The sequence below is a fragment of the Hipposideros armiger genome, unplaced genomic scaffold, assembly GCF_001890085.2.
Source record: "Hipposideros armiger isolate ML-2016 unplaced genomic scaffold, ASM189008v1 scaffold_49, whole genome shotgun sequence".
Classification (NCBI taxonomy): domain Eukaryota; kingdom Metazoa; phylum Chordata; class Mammalia; order Chiroptera; family Hipposideridae; genus Hipposideros; species Hipposideros armiger.
The window spans coordinates 3,964,087-3,986,395 of record NW_017731399.1 but is presented as its reverse complement, the minus strand read 5'-3'; the positions used below and the strand labels follow the sequence as shown (position 1 = coordinate 3,986,395).

Sequence of the window (22,309 nt, the reverse complement as noted above, 5' to 3'; positions counted from 1 at the left end):
TAGCTGAGCCATCCTGCTACCTGTTGGCAGCTCAGCGGCTGCTCAGCTCGGGCTGGACTCGAACCGCTGTTGCTCAGAGCTCCAACTCTTGAGCGAGCTCTTAACCAATGGGATATTTTTTAACCACCAGGAAATGTATATTTGGGTTACATATCCCTGGGAGGACTGCTTCATGGGTCCAATGCCCCCTCTATAGCTCCCCGAAATCACACCCTTCAAGACAACTTTCTTTCCAGTCAGTTGGGTGGGGGTGTCTTTACTTGTAATTCACACTTACACTGAAACTGTAGCCCTTTGAGGTCCCAGTTTTAGACTTCCCCCTTCCACAAGGCTTTGTCTCCTGTTCCATTTGCCCCATGAGGCCTAGAAACACTAATCTTCAGTTGCCAACTAAGGTACAAGCCCTAGAGTAAAAAATGATGTCATTGTTTTACTTATTCTCTGGATCCTGCCTTCACCTAGATTTTGGTCTGATAATTTCTTATCTTCTTGTTGACTCCAATATTTTACCAATATATTTCATGGTTTTCAGTTGGATAACCTGTTAGACATATTATCAGCCATATTACAAAAAAGGAACAGCCAATATTATTGTAAAAACTTCGTATGGTGACAGATGGTTACTAGACTTATCATGATCACATAAATAAATGTAGAATCACTATGTTGTACACCTGAACCTAATATCATATTGTATGTCAACTATACTTTAATAAAAAAATTTTTAAACATTATTGAAAGAAATTAAAGAAGTAAATGGAAAGAAATCCTGTGTTTTTGGATTGAAAGGCAATATTGTATGACTATAATACTCCCCAGATCTACAGATTTAATTAATTTTCTATCAAAATTTTAACTGCTTTTGTGTATGTGTGTGTAGAAATGGACAGTTGATCTTAATATTTATGTGGAATTCCAAGGGACCCTGAGTAGCAATATTGTAACAATCTTGTAAAGAACAAAGTTGGAGGTCTGACACTTTCTGATTTCAAGACGTATTACTGCATTTGTTTTTCATGAAGATGGCGTCAAAAGCGAAGAAGAAAGCCCCTGCGCCTCCCAAAGTCAAAGCCAAAGCAAAGCCTTTGAAGGCAAAGAAAGCAGTGCTGAAGGCGTCCACAGCCACAAAAAAAGAAGATCTGCACGTCACCCACCTTCTGAAGGCCCAAGACACTGCGGCTCTGAGGCAGCCCAGATCTCCTGGGAAGAGCGCCCCCAAGAGAAACAAGCATGACCACTATGCCATCACCAAGTTCCCTCGAACTACCAAGTCAGCCATGAAGAAGATAGAAGACAACAATACACTGGTTTTCGTTGTGGATGTCAAGGCCAACAAACACCAGATCAAACAGGCTGTGAAGAGGCTCTATGACATTGACGTGGCCAAGGTCAACACCCTGATCAGGCCTGATGGAGAGAAGAAGGCATATGTTCTTCTGGCTCCTGACTATGATGCTTTGGATGTTGCCAACAAAATTGGGATCATCTAAACTGAGTCCAGCTGGCTAATTCTAAATATAACAATTTTTCACTGTAAAAAAACCCCAAAAACATTATAAAGCCATAATGATCAAAAGCAGTATGATGTCTGGATAGAAATATAGATCAAGGGAATAGAATTGAGAGCCCACAATTAAACCCATGCACTTATGGTCATTTTTGACAAGGGTCTCAAGACTGTTCAATGGAGGAAAGAATAGTCTTTTCAATAACTGGTGCTGGGATAACCGATATCCACATGCAAAAGAGTGAATTTTGACTACTATTTTACAACATATACAAAAATTAACTCAAACGAAACTAAGATACAAATGTAAGAGCTAAAACTATATAACTTTTAGAAAAAATATAGGTATAAATCCTCATGACCATGTGCTAAGGTCTGAATGTTTGTCACCCCAAAAGCCGTATGTTTAAATCCTAAACCTCAAAGGTGATGATATTAGTAGGTGGGGGCCTTTGAGAGATGATTGGATAATGAGGGTAGAACCCTCATGAATGGGATCCCACAGAGCTCCCTAGCCCCTTCTACTATGTGAGGATACAGTAAGTCTGCAACTTGGAAGAGGGCCCTCACCTGACCATGCTGGCTCTCTGACCTTGGACTTCTACCCTCCAGAACTGTGAGCAATAAATTTCTGCTGTTTGTAAATTACCCAATCTGTGGTATTCTGTTATAACAGCCTGAACAGACTAAGACACCTTAGATTAGGTTAACAGTTTCTTAAATATGACACCAAAAGCACAAGCAAAGAAAAAATTGGACCTCATCAAAATTGAAAAGTTGTACGTCAAAGGACACTGAAGAAAGTCAAAAGACAACCCACAGAATGGAAAAAAAAATATTTGCAAATCATATATCTGATAAGGGTCTAATATTCAGGATACATAAAGAACTCTTAAAACTTAATATTGGGCTGGCCAGGTGGCACAGTTGGTTAAGAGCTCAAGCTCTAAGCAACAGGGTTTTTGGTTCAATTCCCACATGGGCCAGTGAGCTGCGCCCGAGCTGAGCTGCTGCTGAGCTGCCAACGGGCTCAGCTGGTGAGAATGCATGCTCTTAACAACAAGGTTGCTGGTTTGACTCCTGTATGGGATGGTAGACTACACCCCCCCGCCCCCCTGCCCCACAACTAGATTGAAAGCAGCGACTGGACTTAGAGCTGAACTTGTGCCCTCCACAACTAAGATTAAAGGACAACAATTTGACTTGGAGCTGATGGGTCATGGAAAAACATGATGTTCCCCTTCCCCAATTACCAACACTGTTCCCTTCTCCAATTCCCCAATAAAAATCTTAAAAAAAAAAAGTTAAATATAGAGCTACTGTGTAATCCTGCAATTTCACTGCTAGTAATATATCCAAGAGAATTGAAAACATCATCAAACAAAAACTTGTATTCAAATGTACATGGTACCATTATGCACAGTGCAAACAACCTCAATTTCTATTAACTGATGAATGAATAAATGAAATGTGGCATATTCATACAACAGCATATGAGGTCTGACAAGTAAGTTCTCGAACTCATCCTAGAAAAAGTGCTACATACGTACCTTATTGCTGAATATCACTCTGGTCACCTTTGAAGTCCTCCCCTTGAGAAGCTATGCACTGATGCCAGCACCTAGTCCACCCTTCAAAGCAATTTTGGAAGTCTTTTTGGAATGGCCATCCGAGCTGTCTTCGTATTGCACTTCATGTCCTGAATATCATCAAAATGTCTTCCTTTCAATATTTCCTTTATTTTCGGGTAAAGAAAGAAGTCATTGGGGGCCAGATCAGGTGAGTAGGGAGGGTATTTCCAATACAGTTATTTATTTACTAGGTAAAAACTCCCTCACAGACAGAGCCGTGTGAGCTGGTGCTTTGTCGTGATGCAAGCGCCATGAATTGTTGGTGAAAAGTTCAGGTTGTTTTCATCTTTTTCACATAGCCTTTTCAGCGCTTCCAAATAATAAACTTGGTTAACTGTCCAGTTAGTACAAATTCATAATGAATAATCCCTCTGATATGAAAAAAGGTTAGCAACATTGTTGCAACAGGTTTGCGAACTTAATTGTCAGACCTCATATTTTTCAGTCATACATAGGAGTGAAGCACTGTCACATGGTACAAAATGAATGAACCATAAAAACGTGCTAAGTAAAGGAAGCCACACACAAAAGGCCACATAGTCTATGATTAAGTTTATGGGCAGTGCCCAGAATAGGCAAATTAGTGGTTGCCAGGGGTTGTGGGGAGTGGGTAATGAAGTAACTGCTCAATGTGTACAGAATTCCTATTAGAGGAATGTTCTGGAATTAGTGGTGATTGTTGCACAATATTGTGAATATACTAAAAGCCACTGAATTGTACACTTAAAAGTGTTTTAAATCATGGATTTCATGTAAATTTTGCTTCAAAAACAGGGGCGATAATAATGAGTGTAGTTTTGCCCATGTTGGGTTTGAAGTGCCCAGGGAATATTCTAGGTAGGTAGCTGGCCAATAAAAGAAGGGAACACAAGTGATCTAGGCTCAAGATACACATCTGGGAATAGATGTTGTTGAAGTCCTAAGAGTAGATGAGTCAGCTGTGGAATCACTTAGAGTAAGAGAAGAGGAAAACCTGCAATAGGACCCTGAGGAAGACCAACATTTTAAGACATGAGCATAAGAAGAGTACACTCCTAAGGAGATTGAGAAGAAGGAAGCAGAGTGGTAGGAGGAAGAGTGTGGGACACAAAAGACAAAGAAGAGGATTTGTGAAAGTGTAGTGGTCAGAAGTGTTAAATGCTACAGGAGTAAAATAAGATAAGGCTGACAAATGTCCATTGGACTTAGAAAAAAGGTAGACATCGTTTCATCTTTTAAAACGAGGTAGTTTTCTATGTACAAGTTTAACATACAAAAATCCCAAGCCCTATGAATGATTGAAAGTTGAATAACTCTGATTCCATTTATGTAAAATTTTTGAAAGCAAAATAAAATCATACATTTTTGTAAGTATATATAGATGTGGTTGCATAATGTATTTTTTTAAAAAGATTTTTATTGGGGAATTGGGGGAAGGGGAACAGACAATTTGCTGTCCTTTTGTTCTTCAGTCTAGTTGTGGAGGATGTTGCTTCACTGGCCCAAGTTGGCACCATCATTGCGCTCTTCCTGGGTGAGGCAGATCAGTCGCCGGCTTCTGGACGGCCGCTCAGGCTGCTGGCCGCTCACGCAGGCTGCACACGGTAGCCCATGGCAACCCACTGCCACAGGGGCTGCAGCCTATGCCGTCGCCGGTGACTCACGGCAGCCCAGCTCCAGGTTGAGCTGTTGTTCAGCATCTTAGCTGTGGAGGGCAGTGTCACTGGCCCTCATATGTGGGATCCGAACCGGGGCCCTCTGGTGTCCCAACCCAGCTCTTAACCAACGCGCCACTAGGCCGGCCCTGCATAATCTATTTTTAATTTAAAATATGTGTAATATTTGCCACATTGAAAATATATGTAATGCAGGCTGGCCGAGTGGCTCAGTTGGTTAAGAGTTAGCTTAAGAGCACAGCTCTGAGCAACAGGGCAGCTGGTTCGATTCCCACATGGGCCAGTGATGCTGCTCCTGAGCTGAGCTGCCACTGAGCTGCCAACAGGTGGCAGGATGACTCAGCTGTTGAGAGCACGTGATCCTAACAATAAGACTGCCTGTTCAATGGTAGGCTATGCCTGCTCGCAACTAAAACTGAACTTGCCACCTTGAGCTGAGCTGCCACCCAGATGGCTCAGTGGATAGAGCATGTGCTCTTAACAACAAGGCTGCTAGTTCGACTCCCGCATGGGATGGTGGCTACGCCCACCCGTAACTAAGATTATAACACAGCACCTTGAGCTTAGAGGCCAGGAGCTGCCGATGGGCAGCCAGATGGCAACTAGCGCCCTCCACAACTAAGATTGAAGAACAACAACTTGACTGGTCCTCCTCCCCAATTCCCCAACACTGTTCCCCTCCCCCAATTCCCCAATTAAAAAAAAATATGTAAATGTAAAAGTATATGTAAATTATGAAGCATAATAATAAAATGAAAACCAGTAAACCCACCACTGAATTGATGAACTATAACATTACCAAAACCATTGAGGCTATCTACAAATATATGTTCTTTTCTAGCCTCATCACCTTTGATCCCTCCAAAAGAGAAATAGTAACTCCAAGAGGTAAGTAACCACTACCCTGAGTTTTCAAAGTATTTCTTTGGTTTTTAAAAAATATAATTTTACAATATATGCATGTTTCCTTAAACAAAAGGTTATTACTTATGCCAACTTTATATCTTTATAATAATGGTATATGATACATAGACTTCTGACTTGCTTTTTTCACTCAACATCCCGTGTGTAACTAGTTTATTCCATTTTTATCTAATGCTCATTATGACTTCTTGAAAATATCTATTGTTTTTTAAAGATTTTTTTTTATTGGGCAATTGGGGGATGGGAACAGTGCTGGGGAATTAGGGGAAGGGGAACAGACAAGTTGCTGTCATTTTGTTCTTTAGTCTAGTTGTGGAGGACGTTGCTTCACTGGCCCAAGTTGGCACCATCATTGCGCTCTTCCTGGGCGAGGCAGANTCACGCTGGCTGCTGGCTACATACGGTAGCCCATGGCAACCCACTGCCACAGGGGCTGCAGCCTATGCCGTTGCCGGCGACTCACGGCAGCCCAGCTCCAGGTTGAGCTGTTGTTCAGCATCTTAGCTGTGGAGGGCAGTGTCACTTGCCCTCATATGTGGGATCTGAACCGGGGCCCTCTGACATCCCAAGCCAGTTCTTAACCATCGCGCCACTCGGCCGGCCCGAAAATATCTATTTTTTTGTCAGACATTTGAGTAGTTTCAAGTACTTTTGTTTTTTTTTATGAATAATGGTGCCGTGAACATTCTTGAACATGTGTCCTGGTGCATATGGGCAAAGGCTTCTCTATATAAAATTAGGAGTGAAACTCCTGGATCATAGAGAAAGCACATCCTTTATTTTTCAGGTTATGCCAAAGTAGTTGTACCAATATAGACTTCTGCCAGCAATGCCTATATGTTCCTATTATTCTATATTTTTGTATTATCAGACTTCTTAATTTTTACCAGTGAAATGGCTTTGTGTGACATCTCACTATGGTATCAGCATTTCTACAATTACAGTGGAGGGGGGCATTTTTCATATTTTATTCATATTTGTCCTCCCTCTGCAGTCCTGGTTAAAACATAATTCAGAATAATACTTCCTCCTTGGAAGACTTCCCTAGATCCACAGGCTAGATTAAGTGTTGCTACCAATACTTTGTACATTTCTGTCATTAGATTTCAACAAACCTTCCTTTTTTAAAAAGATTTTATTGGGGAATTGGGGGAGGGGAACAGCATTGGGGAATCAGTTGCTTGCTGGTCATTGGACCATTCACAGAGGTTCAGGGCAGCTCACGAAACAGTGACTCATGGCAGTCCAGCTCCAGGTTGAGCTGTTGTTCACCATCTTAGCTGTAGAGGGCGCAGCATCACTGGCTCTCATGTGGGATCGAACCGGGGCTGCTCAGAGCTGGGGTCCCAAGCCAACTCCTAACCAACATGCCACTTGGCCTGCCCAAACCTTCCATTTTTTTAAAGCTAACTTGAGTATCTCTTCTTTACAGCCCAAAGTATAGTCTAACTCATCACTTTATTATGGAAAATTGCCCCTTTTTACACCCATTTTTTCCCCCCGCTCCATATTACTTGGTTTTTGATAACTTTAGAAGGTCAAGCACAAAAATATACCTATCTTCTATAATTACACAAAGATTTTAATCATGCCAAGTGGGAGCAGTTTTTTGTTTTTTTTTTTTATTTGAATGCAGTCGAACTATATTTTTAAGAATTGATAAAAACAGATTCTCTACCCCCAATCCCCAGGCAACGGGTCAGGGTTTAAACAGGAAATCGAGGAGCGATCCCCTCCCCCACACCGGCTTGGCGGAGAAACCCAGTCGCGCCTCTGGGAGAGGTTGGGGTGGGGGGCGGACTCCTGCCTGGGACTGAAGGTGAGTCGAGCCCCCAGACTCTCGGCCCTCTTCAGGAATATGCTCCCCCGTCTCCCAGCTCTGAGGTGTGTCTCCCTGGGTGTGTAAACGTTGCGTGCGCGTCGCCCTTTATAAACAGAAGCTCACACGAATAGTGGCTAACTCGGACCCAGGCCAGGGAGCAGGGCGGGGTCATATGTCAAACTGCAACACATTCAGGGCCACGTACATTTGGAAGAAATTAAGCCACTGTGTTATGAAACCATATGTGTCGGGTTAAGACTATACAACACGCCATTAGCACCAATTATTGGGAGGATTCCGAGCGCCCAAGACCCTCCGGGCCGCCCGATTCTGACGTCCCTACTCCAAGAGCCAGCTGCGCCTTGAGTCCTCACTGCCTCCACTCACCCAGAAGGCCCTGCCAGCGAGGCCTGGGCCTGTCCCCACCCAGCCTGGGGCCTCCTCCAATTCCCACCTCCGCCCCAGGCAGAGCAGATCCTAGCCGAGAGCAGCCAGGCCGATGTGGGTGAAGCCGGGAGCAGTTTTAATTCACATAAAGTTTGAATCTTGATGACAAAGTAGCCTAAATTGGAGCTCTAGACAGAGATGTTGAGAAAAACTGATTGGTATCTGGCTGTTTAAAATTATTTTGCTATGCTTTAAAGATATGCTGTGATTTTTAAAAATCAAATATCAATTTTGTGAATATTATGTGTCTAGCTTGGGCATTTACAGGTGAATAAACCATGTCCCTTTCTTGAAGGAACTTAATGTCCAGTAGGGAGACTATGTGAGAAACAGATGATTATCATACAGTGGTCTATGCCCTGGATGATGACGCTGGAACTAAAGCGACATGGCTGGGCCTCTGGGACACTAGATCTTCATCAGGATACCCCCATAGCTCCAGCAGTTCTGATGACAGCTTGGGTGCCTTGTCGAGAGAGAATTTGAATAATTTCCTTTCCCAATCCAGGCCACAGAGATGCCTAATCTAGTGACCTTCTGTTTTTGACATGATTCACCTACTCTATCACCTATCACTGCATTTTTCTTTTGCTATCAATTCATTGGCTTTACTATCTAGTTTATCCACATATCCAGTTTAAATTCTTGAGAGGATCTGTTTGGTCCAGCTAAACAATGTTTTTCTCACAGGTTACATGATATGCTGCTGACCAGTTGGGTCAGATGTGACCATAGGAATAGGGTCATAATGTATATAATATGCCTACCAATATCCAAGTTAATTATCTATAGCCGCTTTCCTAAGCAAGGGCCTGTGAGGAAAAACTCCTTAGGAAGAGGTTGACTGGCATTGCAAGCGAATGGCTTGGCCTGTTTTCTGCAAGTATATGCAGGTGTATCATTTAGGGTTGTTTCTGTTTAACAGATGGAAAACTTAGTTCTAACTGATTTAAGAAAAGGAATTTTTTGGCTTATATACTGAGATGCCTAGAAGCATATCCGGCTTCATGAATGGCTGAATCCATGTTCTCAAGTGATATAAAAAATCTTTCACCTTCTTCTAGCTCTGCTTTCTCCTGTGATGGTTTTATTTATTTATTTTTCAATCACAGTTAACATTCAATATTATATTAGTTTCAGGTGTACTGCATAGTGATTAGACACATTATTTAGTGATTCCCCTGATTAGTCCAGTACCCACCTAGCTATATACATGTGATGATTTTATTCTTATCACAACTAGCTCCAAGCTTATCTTCCCCCATATTTAAGTGAAAAAGATAGCCCTCCCTGCACCCATCTTTTTTCTTCTTCTTAGCATTATTCCTGATAGAATAAACCAGCATAGTGTAATGGTTGAGAGCATGGACTCAGTAACCACACTAGCTCCATCACTTACTGTTTGTATAACCTTAGGCAAGTTGTTTAACCTCTGCAAACCTTTCTTAGTTTCTTCATCTGTGTAACAATAGTTCCTACATAGGTGGGTTGCTCTGAGGATTAAAGTTGCTGATATTTGCAAGATGCTTAAAATAGTGCCTGGTACAATATAAGGGCTAACCCACCAGGCTTTGATTGGGTTATAAGTATATCTCTGTGTCCTAAGGTGTCTGACTAGGGTTGCGACTTTCTACTCAAACTACAAATATCTGGAGTAATGGAAGGACGATTTAAGAAATGTGGAGCGCCATTACCACAGAAGGGAATGGATGTTAGAGCAACATAAACAACAAATGTTTACTATAGGAAAGTTAGCAAACTGATGCTTGAGACAACTTCTCTCTCCTTAAGGTTTTATTTTACTAAATAAGGAATGCATGAATTAGTGTACAGTTTCTAACGATACAAAGGGATACAGAGTAACCTGAAAGGATTTCTTTGTTTATTCTTGTGGTGGTTAAAAATAAGGCACAAATTGCTCTTTTCATTTGCAAAAAAAGGTAATTAGCATTTGTCTAGCACTTTACTAAACAAAGTACTTTCCCATACATTAGTTAATTGAGTCCTTGCAGTAGCTCTGGGGAGTAGGTATTAGTAGCCCTCAATGGGTAAGGAAATTTAGCAAGTAGCAATACTGATGGATGTAAATTTTACAGATGGTAGTAATGATATCGCCTTTCCAATTGATCTCCCACTGCATTTTATGTTGTTGGTACTCAGCATATGTAATCATTTCTTTCATTCAACAAAAATTTATTGAGCACTTACTACGCACTAGGCATTGTTCTAGGCACTGAGGATATAGCAGTGTACAATCTCTGCATCCCTTAAGTTTACATTGTAGTGGGGCAGAGCATAAAATAAATAAAATAGTACAGTAGATGGGGATTCCAGCTATAGAGTAAAATTAAATAGAAAGCGCAGATAGGGAGTGTGTAGGTTATGTTTCAATTTTATATAATGTTCAGAATTTTATATAGTCAGAATTCATTGTTGTTTGCAGCTCCACTAGGACAGTAATTTACTCTCACTCCCATTTACCTTTCCTACTCCCAGCACTTAGCTCAACACCAGTCACTTAGGGAGACAATAATTTTATATTGAATAAATTATAAGCCTTCTGAGAAGCAAGCAGTTGGGAAACAAAGGTCTGTAAATAGATATTGACCATCAAGTCCGTAAATCGAATAATCTAATCATTCGCGATTAGCTCGTATCTATTACGAGCGGTTTTTTTTTAGCATGTTTACATTACAGAATGAAAGGTATGTTAAATATTTTTACCGGTCAGCTTAGGTATTTTAGATATTTAACTACCTCTCTGGCCCTACCAGTGCGCATAAGCTTTTGTGTGTGTGCACTTTAAAAAAAAAAGAAAAAAAAAAAGCCAGTTCTCTTGGTATCAAGAGTAGTTGTTTTCTAGGGAAAGATCAGCCCTTGGGGTTTCTACTGAGGTGCTGGGTGGGGCCCAGTTATCAGCCTATCGAACCTCATTGAACCACAGAGCAAGGCTCTAATCCCCGACACACAAATTACAAAAAGTGAGAAATCCTGTAACATCCCTCGCGCCGTGTCCGGCCGGAACCTTGACCTCAAGATGGCGTCGCGTAGTCACAAGATTCAATCAGCTCCAATCAAAAATGGCAGGGTGGGTCGTAATTTACAGCTCGAGCCTTTCTAGTCCGCAATAGGCCGTTCTTCTCTATGGTTACTCGCCGGGGCGTGGTGAATCAGAGCCAACAGTGAAGACTGTCTATATGCGTTCTTCTCTATGGTTCTCTCCACTCCCCCAGCCGCAGTGCACGCCGGGCAAGAGGAAGACCTCCAGAAGCTCCCCGCGCAGCGCGGCGGTGTTTGCGTTGCGGCCTGTGCGAGTTGTCGCTTCGGAACCGGTCTCCTGGCGAGCGGCGCGCAGAAACCTCGAACCGGTGCAGCCCACTCGTAACCTGGAGCCCAGAAGACCGCGAAGACAATACCGTTTCCTCGGCGGCGAGTGAGTTCACCCCCCTGAACCAGCGTGTGGCAACCGGGAACCTGGTACCTCAGCTAGGGGAGGAAGGAAAGTCGGGGAGGCTCCGAAAGGGCCGGGGTGGGATGGGGGTAAAAAGGGGCGCTGGGTGGGGAAGGGGACGGCCACGAGGGTTGGGTTTCTTCACTTCTTTAAGGCCTCAGAAACCAGTGGGCCCAGCAGGACACCGTGGAGGCCGGACCTACTGCCAGGGCTTTCCTCCTTGCTTTGTCGCCCACTTTCCCTTTTCCTTTCGTGGTCCGCCACAGTGAATCGCCTCGGCTCCTTCTGGGCTCCATGTTTGCCACAAAACGACAGGTCTGCCCCTGGGGAGCCCTTCTCTGAGGCCCCTTTCTAAACCGAGCCCTGTGTTATGTGGTAGGTTTTCCGGGCCTAGGACTCGCTCGGCCTAGGCTGTGCCTAGAAGCCAGCCAGTACCCACCCTTTTTAGAGAGGTGCTGGCCACCAACGGATTTCTTTCCCTTCCTCTTTGGTCATCTAGAGCCCGCCCCTGACTGGACTCCCCCACCCCTGAATTTAGCTAATGCCCACTCCCCCCCCTCCCCCCTCCCGCACCCTACTGGTTTGTTTTTCTAAGATTGTGGTGAGTATTGAGGTCCTGCCCCTTCCTCCACTGGAGGTTGCAGTAAACTATATCTCCATTCATTCTAGGCAATGACCACGCTCCACGTTAACATGTGTTCTTTCTCACCCATCGTTGGTCTCCAGTACCACTTTTTAAATACGTTTTTCGAAATAGGTCTAGGAGTATGAAGATTATTTTGAAGTTATGTAATACGGATTTCTGTTGCCATGGAAAAGCCATTTTGATACTGGGCAGAGTGGAGCAGACCAAAAGGAGGGAAGAGGCTGGACGTCTCCTTGTACCAGACGGCTGTAGTGTGAAGTACTGTGAATTAGGTAGCTGGCGGTAGTGTAGAAATCACTTCTATGTTGTCTTGGGGGCTTTAGTTTTTAAAAGAATGTTTCCGAAAACATTCAGAAGCCTAGAAAGGCTTTCAGTTGGTCGTCAGTTCCTCATGATTCAAGTAGATACTCTACTAGTCTAACCAATTTAACTTTTCTTAAAGCCTTTGTTTTCTTCACTTGTAAAATAAAGGTTATAATAGTATCCACTTCATAGGCTATTGGGATTGGGAATTGAGAAAAAGGTATGTAAAAGCCTTAGTGCAATACCCGAGTAATGTAGTGCTTTTTAGTTCACATTAACAGATATTTGTTAAGAAATTTCAGTGACGTACACAAGAGCCTAACACTGATTCCAATATTTCTTTCAGTGTCCTCTGAACAGACTTTTAAAGTCAAAGTTAACCCTTAATAAATTTCTCATTGGTATGTTATTACTAGAAAGAGGCATTGTGATACAGTGAAAACAACCTTTGTATTGGTAATTTCAGGATAGTGGGGACCTTGGAGTCTCCACCCACTTGTTGTGTTCCCTTGGACACTAACTTCTTCTGTTAAAGGGGAATAATATAGCTACACCAGATAATTTGGGAGGTTAAATGACATAATGTAAGTTGAAGCCTTTTGTAAACAAAAGTAAATAAAGTGCTATTTTTATTAAATAATTCATCTTCTTAAGGTTACCAAATTTCCTTTTTTGGTCTTCAGGGAGGGTTTTTTTTTTTTTTTGGTAGGGTATCAGTACTTTTAGGAAGAAAATGTTTTATTGTCCCATTGTTGCATATAGGCACCATATATTAATGATAGTTTTAACTAATTTTATTTTGTGGTTTGCTATCTGTATCCCACTTGCACTAAGGCTCTAAATATATTTTTATTTTCTAATTTAATTTAAGTTTTTAATACTAGTTTTAGGTGTACAAAACAATATAATGATTAGACATTTACACCCCTCACAAAGTGATAACCCCCAAGTCTTATACTCCTCTGACATCATATATAGATGTGACAGTACCATTGATTATATTTCCTATGCTGCACTTTACATCCCATGAATATATATGTATGTCTATGTCTATATATCTGTATCTGTATCTGTATCTAAGATTTCTAAATATATTTTTAAAATAAGTCCATTTTAACATTGGGTAACTATTAGTACTTCAAACCTAATATGAGTTTGGGATTTTCAAGTTACTTTTTTGTCCATAGACAAATTAGCTATATGCTTTTCTCATTTATACACGATTTAGGGAAAAATTTAGAAGCAAAAGTAATTATTGAATCTTTTAAGTTCTTACAAAAACATTCTGTGTATTTTTTTAATCTAGTCTTCTGGCACTACCACTGCCATTCATAAGAATTCTGATCCTTTAGAGGTTTTGAATAGGTTTTTTCCTACTTTTAAAAATTTTGAAAATAAAAAACATGATATTTCCACTAACTAGAATTATTATTTTTTTTTAAGATTTTAATTGGGGGATGGGAACAGCGCTGGGGAATTGGGGGAAAGGGAACAGACAAGTTGCTGTCCTTTCGTTCTTCAGTCTAGTTGTGGAGGACGTTGCTTCACTGGCCCAAGTTGGCACCATCATTGCGCTCTTCCCCGGCGAGGCAGGCCATTCGTTGGCTTCTGGACGGCCGCTCACGGTGGCTGCTGGCTACACATGGAAGCCCATGGCAATCCACTGCAGCAGGGGCTGCAGCCTATGCCGTCGCTGTCTCCGGTGACTCACGGCAGCCCAGCTCCAGGTTGAGCTGTTGTTCAGCATCTTAGCTGTGGAGGGCAGTGTCACTGGCCCTCATATGTGGGATCCGAACCTGGGCCCTCTGGTGTCCCAAGCCAGCTCTTAACCAACGCGCTGCTCGGCCGGCCCTAGAATTACTGATATTGCTTTTTTTTCAACTTTTTATTTTGCCATAACTTCAAACTTTAAAAAAGAATAGTACAAAGAATTCTCAAATACTTTTCACCCTGGTTACCCAAATGTTAACATTTCTTTTATCCTCTTTTAATCCATAGTTTTCTTCTGAAATGTTTTGCTAGTAACTTGCAGATGTGGTATTCTTTAACTCCTAAATGTGTATTTCTTAAAAACAAGGATATTCTTATTTTTCAGCACAATGATCAGTCAGGAAATTAATATTGATACAGTATTATCTAATCTACAGGTTTAATTGAATTTTGCCTGAAATTGTCCTGAATTGGTGTTGCTTTTTTTATTAAAGTGTAACTGACATAAAATTCAGATATGTAAATGTACAATTCAATGATTTTTAGTTAATGTTCAGAGTTGTGCAACCATTACCACAAAAGGATCTCTCTTGCAAGTCACTCCCTGTTCCCACCCCAACTGCAGACTATCACTAATTTTTCTCTGTAATAGTATTGCTTTTTAATCATTGAAAATGTAAAACAGCAAAGTGGAAATCTCAGAAAAAGATCAGCTCCTTTTTTGGAGACTTAAAACACGAGTATTTTCATACGTCCTGTAAAAGACACTTTTTGTTAATTAAGCATTTCCTATTCTTTGGACATGAACACCTTTTCCTAGGAATAGTTTATGAAGACTCCAGCTCTGTGTAAATTCAGTTTGAGAAATGATGTTATGAAAGGCTTTTTTGCTTAGGCTGGGGGAGCTATGTCAGTCCATTGTACCTTGCAGGCTTATTATTATATAAGAGCAGGAGACAGTGCATGATACACTAATAATCATTTGTATTCAATCGGAGCCACTGGACTGGCTATATAACTATATAATAACTTAAAATTTATCTTTCAGAACTAATAAAAATAATACTTAGAAAATAACCTGGCACATAATTGGAGCTATATATTTATTGAGTAAGTTGTATATGAGCGTTTGCTGAGGAGAATCTAGTGGTTCATTTGCCTCTTGCCATTTCGCACATTTGGCACACAATGTCCTGATAGTGTTAGTCTCTGAATCTATCCCTGGTAAAATATTTTGTTTCTATCAGGATAAATCTGCAATGGAAGAATGGTTATAAGCAGTAATGGTATTCTCAGGAGTGCAGGAAAAAGTGGTTTAAAAGAATAAAGAGAAACAAAGTGAAAAAAGAATGATTTGAGTGGTAGAGAGAAATCTTACTTAGAAGTTTGGTTTTTTTGGGGGGGGCAAATTTATTGACATATATTTTACAATAAAATACACCCATTTTATTCAGCAAATTTTGACAAATGCATAAACCTATATGACCATTGCCACACTTCATTCATAGGTGCTTGTTTTTGTTATTTTGGGCCATTAAAGTGTCATACTTAGCAGGTAAAATGCTTTTACCTTCTAAAAGTGAAGCACTACTATTTAAGTATTTTTTAATGCTGCTTAAGTAATTTCAGTGCTAATAAAAATAACCTCTGCATCTTTTTCTTAAACTCCACACCCAATCCCTCAGCAGTTGGCTACCTTCATAGTATATCCAGAACCTTAACAAAACTTACCACTTCACCACTGCCACCTGTTTCAGGCCATCCTCTCTTGTCTGGATTATTGTAGTAGTCTTCTGCTTCTGCCCTTGTTCTCCAGTCTTCTTAACAAAGTGGCCAGTAACACTGTTAAAATGTGAGTCAAATAAAAAACCTTCAAATGTTTTCCATCTTACTCAGTAAAAACCAAAACTTTTAACAGTGTTTTACAAAGTCCTGCAAGTCTCTGAACTCCCACCCCAACTAATACTGGGACTTTCCTCCCATGCTGTGTTCCAGCTGTTGGCCTTGCTTTCCTACCCCAACACGCCATGCCCACCTTGTGCTCTTTGTGTTTTCTGTTTTTCTTTGCTTGGAAAGCTGTTTCCCCCCAGATATGAATGGGGCTTCCTACCTCAGCCTTTTTCAAGTCTTTGTTCAGATGCCACCTTGGTGAGGCCGGATCACTGTATTTAAAATGAAGCACTCCCTAGCTTGCTTCCCAACTTCATTCTACAAAGTACCCTAACAGCTTTAAATATTTATACAATTGATTATAAGAGTATTACAGTTTATCAACTATGTAAAATCTGATAAGCTTGCTTGTGGTAATCATTTTCACATGTTAAAATATATAAAACTTTAAATAAGTGGTTGATATTCTCATTTTAGGATGTTTAAAGTAAATATAAGTATCAAGAGATCACCAAAAATGTTTGTTTTCTGAATTTTCATAAAGGACATTATCTTATTAAGATAACCTTCACTTTTGAAGTTCAGCCTATGAATAAGCAAGTTTTGAACAGTACAAAGTAAAAAAGAAAAACTTATAAAGAATTATAAAAGAAAAATTAGAAGTGAATGGAATGGGTATATTGGCATAAACTAAGTTAAACATATCTGGTTAACTCTTTACAGAATGAATTATACAGTTATTTATTTATTTATTTATTTATTTATTTATTTATTTGAATTATACATTTAAAAACCATGAAATACTGTTTAAATACCAAAAACAGAGGGTTTAAAAAAATAATTTATACTTGAGGAAAAGTGATTCTAAAGATGAATCCATATCCCAGTCTTTATAACCGTTGTGAAGTTAGGCTCTGGGTCATTGCTAACATAGTACCTGGCTTAATGGGAGATTGTTTAATGAGGTTCTCAAGAGTTGATTTGTTTACTGATTCGTTCATTTATTCAACAGGTATTAATACCAACTGCCCTCCTAAGAAAGTGCTGAGATAGAGTATTATAATACAAGAGCTTCTGTAAGTAGGACAGTAGCCCTCTCTATTTTAAAAGGAGATAGACTCCTGTCCCCTTCCTTTTAGAATATTCGTTTTATTTTGGGGCAAAAAGTATTACAAAAGGATTATTTAAAAATATAACACATTTACAATCTTAAGTTAGTTGCATTTTCCATTTTTAATTTATACTGATACCTACTTACTATTTTAAAGTATTTCCAGTACCTTATTTCCTAAGTATGTGAAATCATCTTAGGAATTTATTTTACTTATAAAGCTGTCTAAATATTTTAAGTGTATTGTGTTTTCTGAAATTGAAGTTTAGATTTTATAGAATATTTTATTACTCTAACTTAATTCAGAAGAACAGCTGTGAACACAAAGGACATTCTTTTTGTTTTAAAAAAATGTCTAATAAACAGGTAAAAAAATACTCAACATCATTAGTGATTAGAGAAATGCAAACTGAAACGAGTATTTTTTACCTACTAGATTTTTATAATTTAAACACTGATTTACTCTAGCAATGGTGAGGATATGAGGAAAGGGCATAACCATATACTGGTGGCGGGAATAAATTTGTACACTAGTTTTGGAGGTAGAGTGTGGATACATATAGTACTAATCTGTATTATACAATTACTTGCAGAGGTGCATAGAGTTACATATTCAGTTTTCATGTTAAGCATTATTTGTAAGAGGTAAAATTTGGAGCCAACCATCAATGTTGGTTGAATAATTATTGTATATATTATAATAGTTTGCTGCCTTATATAGAACGGAAAAGAACTTTTTAAACTGACATAAAGATATGTTAATAAGGAGGGAGAAATGCACATAACAATATAGTATGATTATACTGTTTGCAGAAAAACACAAATAATTATATATTAGTTTGTGTATAGAGAGATGTTTAGAAGAATACAACGATATATACCAAACTGTTGGGATTAGGGGGCGAGGAAGTGGAAGACATGCCCTTTTTATCCTCTCTCTTCTGAAGGGTGAGTAAAATAATGTATAAAAGAAAAAGTAGAGACAAACTTTTTTTTTTTGAGACAAACATTTTTAAAAATCTTCTAACAACTCTAAACTTCAGTTATAGAGCACGGGTGAGGGAATTTTTCCTAGGGTCCAACAGAAATATCTCCTGTTGATCAAATCACTGCTTATGATACCAGCCCACTTATTTTGGCTGCTTTTTAAAATTGATGCATGGAATCCACCTAGGACATCCTAACATTGTTTTTCTACTTTTTCCAATAGATGTGGACAGCTGAATAAATTTGTGGGGGGAGGAAAAGTGTTAAATACTTACATTCATTTATCTAAAAGTAAACAAGTTTCTTTTAAGTAGTAGTATTACAAACCAGATGAAACAGTTCAGTGTGTTCTTGTGTTTTAAAAATCAAATGCTAGCATGTGATTCTTGAATTTCATTCATTCATTCATTAATTGAATTTCATTCAAGAATGGTTAAGGGGTTTGTTTTTCCGTTTATGAAAAATTATGACTTTTTTCTTTATTGTTACAAATTTTATGTTGTCTTTGTATTTGAATGGTTACTGTGTGACCCGATGTCAGCAAGTTTTCCTTCCTCAGGTTTGTAGTTCACTGAGACAATCATTGGTACTTGAGGAACTGAATCAACAACATTCAATCAGTAAATACTGTGTAACTTTGTAAATTAGTTTTCAGAAAGGTGCTGATATAGATTTAAAAATGAATGTATCAGAACACTTTTTAAAAATAACTGTTAGATACCTTCCTGTGGATGCTGAGTTTGGTTTAAAGATTCATTGATGTTTGGTATTTAAGTTTTGGATATTAACTGAACCTCAAAATTTTTTTCTTCCTTTATATGTATTCCCATATGATTGTAGGAGTCTATCCTGAACTTAGATCGTGTACATTTTGGGAACTTATTTTAGAAAAGATCTAAGTTTTAAAAATTCTCAATGGACAGAGAGAGAAAAGAGGGTCTTTGCCAACTCCTTTGGGTAAGAAAACTTTAGAATTTTGCAGATACTCTAAAAATGAAGGGCAACAAACCAGGCATATCGAATTGTAAAGTTTTCAAATAAAATGATTTGCCATTTCTTTTTTTAGAGTGCTGCAGTAAGAATGTCTTTCCCCCCTCATTTGAATCGCCCTCCCATGGGAATCCCAGCACTCCCACCAGGGATCCCACCCCCCCAGTTTCCTGGCTTTCCTCCACCTGTACCTCCAGGTAAGTTTGGTAATACTGTTGTTGTTTTATTCATACTTTTGTCTTTGTAGTATTAACTTTAGGAAGGTGATGGATATGTGACTGTTCATAGCAAAGCTGTCCGTTAGCATCATTCTGGAAATGTGATGTTTCATTTTCCTGTGGCAGTAGTTTTCATATCTGACTGAGTATCAAACTCATTTGGGAAGTTCAAAAAAATTTTTTTTTTATTTAAAAAATAGGTAATACATTGATAAGGCTCAAAAAAATCAAAAGGCATATACAGTGAAAAAATTTTTATCACATTCCTATATAACTTGTTACCAACCTGTTACTGAAAGAGGGAAACAAAGCCAGATGATTAGTTTCTTTATCCTTCAAGATATTTTTAATGCATGTTATAAGCCTCTAGAAGTATACATTCTTTTATCCATTGTTTTTTATTTTTTCCTTTTAACATAGATATATAGTAGCATCCTATATATACTATTCTGCCTTTACTTATCTATACTCGACAGTATATAAAGCTTTCCAAATCACTATTTAAAGCCTTCCTCCTCCCAAAGTTCTATGAGGTAAAAAAAAAATTTTAATCCCCACCCCAACCCACTGAATCAGATTCTCAGAAACTGGGACTCAGGAATCTTTATTTTTAACAAGTTCACAGGTGATTCCTAGGCACCCATTTAACCATAGTTAAGAGAAAACACACATTTGAGAACCATTATCTTGAGGTACATAATTACCATTCATTTGCCTTAGAGAAGATTTTCCTTTGGTTTATGGGTGGTAGTACAGCTATTTTTATATTTTAATTGGGTTGATAACACTTCATAGAAAATCATTTGGGGCTGGCCGAGTGGCGCACTGGTTAAGAGCTGGTTTGGGACGCCAGCTCTGAGCAGCAGGGCCCTGGTTCGGACCTGAGGGCTAGTGACACTGCCTGCTACAGCTAAGATGGTGAACAACAGCTCGACCTAGAGCTGGGCTACCATGTGTCACCGGTGACGGCGTAGGCTGCAGTCCCTGCTGCAGTGGGCTGACATAAGCTATCGTGTGTGGCCGGCAGCTGGTATGACCTACCATAAGCAGCCACCCAGAGGCTGGCGACCGATCTGCCTCACCCGGGAAGAGCGCAATGACAATACCAACGTGGGCCAGTGAAGCAACGTCCTCCACAACTAGACTGAAGAACAAAAGGACAGCAACTTGTTTCTTCCCCTTCCCCCCATTCCCTAGCACTGTTCCCCTCACCCAACGCACCAATTAAAAAAATCTTTAAAAAAAAAAAAAAGAAAATCATTTGCCCTCCAAAAGATAGTAGTATCTATCTAAAAGCTCTCGGGGCTGGCCAAGTGGCTCAGTTGGTTGGTTAAGAGCTCAGTAAAGAGTGTGAGCTCTGAGAAACGCCGTTCAAGTCCTGGCCCGAGCTGAGCTGCCACTGAGCTGCCAACAGGTGGCAGGATGGCTCAACTAAAAAAAAAAAAAAAGTAATGCATGTATATAGAAAAAGGAAGTTCCCCCCTCCCCGTAGTTCCTGATAGTTCCTTTCTCCAAAGATAGCCTTTCTTATCAGTTTCTAGTAACTCTTCAAAGATGGTATGCATATCCCCATGTTTGCTTATATTGGGTTGTCAGAAAAGTCATGATGTATTTTGTCTATGTTTTTTGTTGGCAAAAATGCATCATGACTTTTCTGACAACCCAATATTTGCTCTTTCCCCACATCTGTTTTTGAAAAACTCAGCTAGTAATACACTGTTCACTTGTTCACTTTGCTATTTTTCACTTTAGCATATATAGATCTTTATAATGAATAGGAATGTTTGTTAATGTGAACTCTACATTTCATGTTGAGGTAAGAAACAGAACAATTAAACTTTTACTAACTTTTAAAAAGGAAAAAAATTTAAATGATTTTCCAAATGTTTTCTTTAATAGATAGTTTACCTGAGGAGTATTGTTTTTTGTTTTGCAAACTTAAAAGTGAAAATTTTAGATACGATTTTATTAATTATAGTAGTTTTGAGCATCCATTGTATTTAAGTGCCTCACATAAATGATATCAGATACTGATATTCTCACAGGCACACTGAAGAAATAATTCTCTCACCAGAATTGAAGCTGAGATTAAAGAGCCTACCCAAGGTTACATAACTACTAAAAGTGATAGAACTAGGAATTGAACCTAAATTGATTCTGAAGCCTATCCTGTTGTTTTTCTTTATTTTTGTACAATCTTCTGTAGGCTTATTTTTAACAATCTTGATTTTTATCTTTTAGAAAACTGTGAGGTTATTTTACATAACTTATATTGGAAAATAAATGGGTAGTGTTAAATGTTTAAGAATTATCCACCATTGTCTTAGGTGGACAATTATCTTAGGTGGAAAATTATCTTAAACCCATGCTAAATTTGAACTCGAGCAATTTCAGAACTTTTTGAGATATATTTAGACACATTTTAAAATTTGTATTGGAAAAGTAGATAAATCTTTCAATAGTTTTGCCCTTGTTGCAACCTTTTCCTTAGTTCTCAAATGGTAAGATTTCTTCAATAGTTATGTACACAAGAACTATCAATACAGCAACTATTGATTAGTAAACAGTGTAGTTGAAAAGAGAAATTAGATATCAATAGTAGATATCCCACTGACAAATTTTTTCTTTTTCTTTTTAAAGATTTTTAATTGGGGAATTGGGGTAGAGGAACAGTGTTATGGAATCTGGGAAGGGGAACAGACAAGTTGGTGTCCTTTTGTTCTTCAGTCTAGTTGTGGAGGACATTGCTTTACTGGCCCATGTTGGTATTATCATTGCACTCTTCCCGGGTGAGGCAGTCACTCACCAGCCATTGGATGGCCACTCACTAGCTCACGGCAGCTCACTGCAGCAGGGGCTGCAGCCTACGCTGTTGGCGGCGACTCACAGCAGCCCAGCTCCAGGTGAAGCTGTTGTTCACCCTCTTAGCCATAGAGGGCGCAGCATCACTGGCCTGCATGTGGGATCTGAACTGGGGCCCTGCTGCTCAGAGCTGGTGTCCCAAGCCAACTCAACCA

The 22,309-nt window shown here is 39.5% G+C and overlaps 1 protein-coding gene, 1 long non-coding RNA gene and 1 pseudogene across 2 annotated transcripts in view; all 3 read left to right on the top strand.

Annotated features, from left to right (window-relative positions):
• The window catches only part of LOC109381555 (uncharacterized), an 8,894-nt gene extending 2,837 nt beyond the window's left edge, over positions 1-6,057 (top strand). Inside the window, exon 3 of the long non-coding RNA XR_002123771.1 lies at positions 6,023-6,057. This is a non-coding gene — a long non-coding RNA (uncharacterized LOC109381555). The remainder of the gene's footprint in view (positions 1-6,022) is intronic.
• Positions 1,017-1,490, top strand: LOC109381554 (60S ribosomal protein L23a pseudogene; annotated as a pseudogene).
• Positions 6,058-11,221: 5,164 nt separating the features above from the next.
• RBM25 (RNA binding motif protein 25) overlaps positions 11,222-22,309 on the top strand; it is a 73,705-nt gene continuing 62,617 nt past the window's right edge. Inside the window, exons 1-3 of the mRNA XM_019640296.1 lie at positions 11,222-11,419; positions 18,925-19,041; positions 19,151-19,271. Coding sequence (XP_019495841.1) covers positions 19,000-19,041; positions 19,151-19,271 — 163 coding nt within the window. The 5' untranslated portion in view covers positions 11,222-11,419; positions 18,925-18,999. The remainder of the gene's footprint in view (positions 11,420-18,924; positions 19,042-19,150; positions 19,272-22,309) is intronic.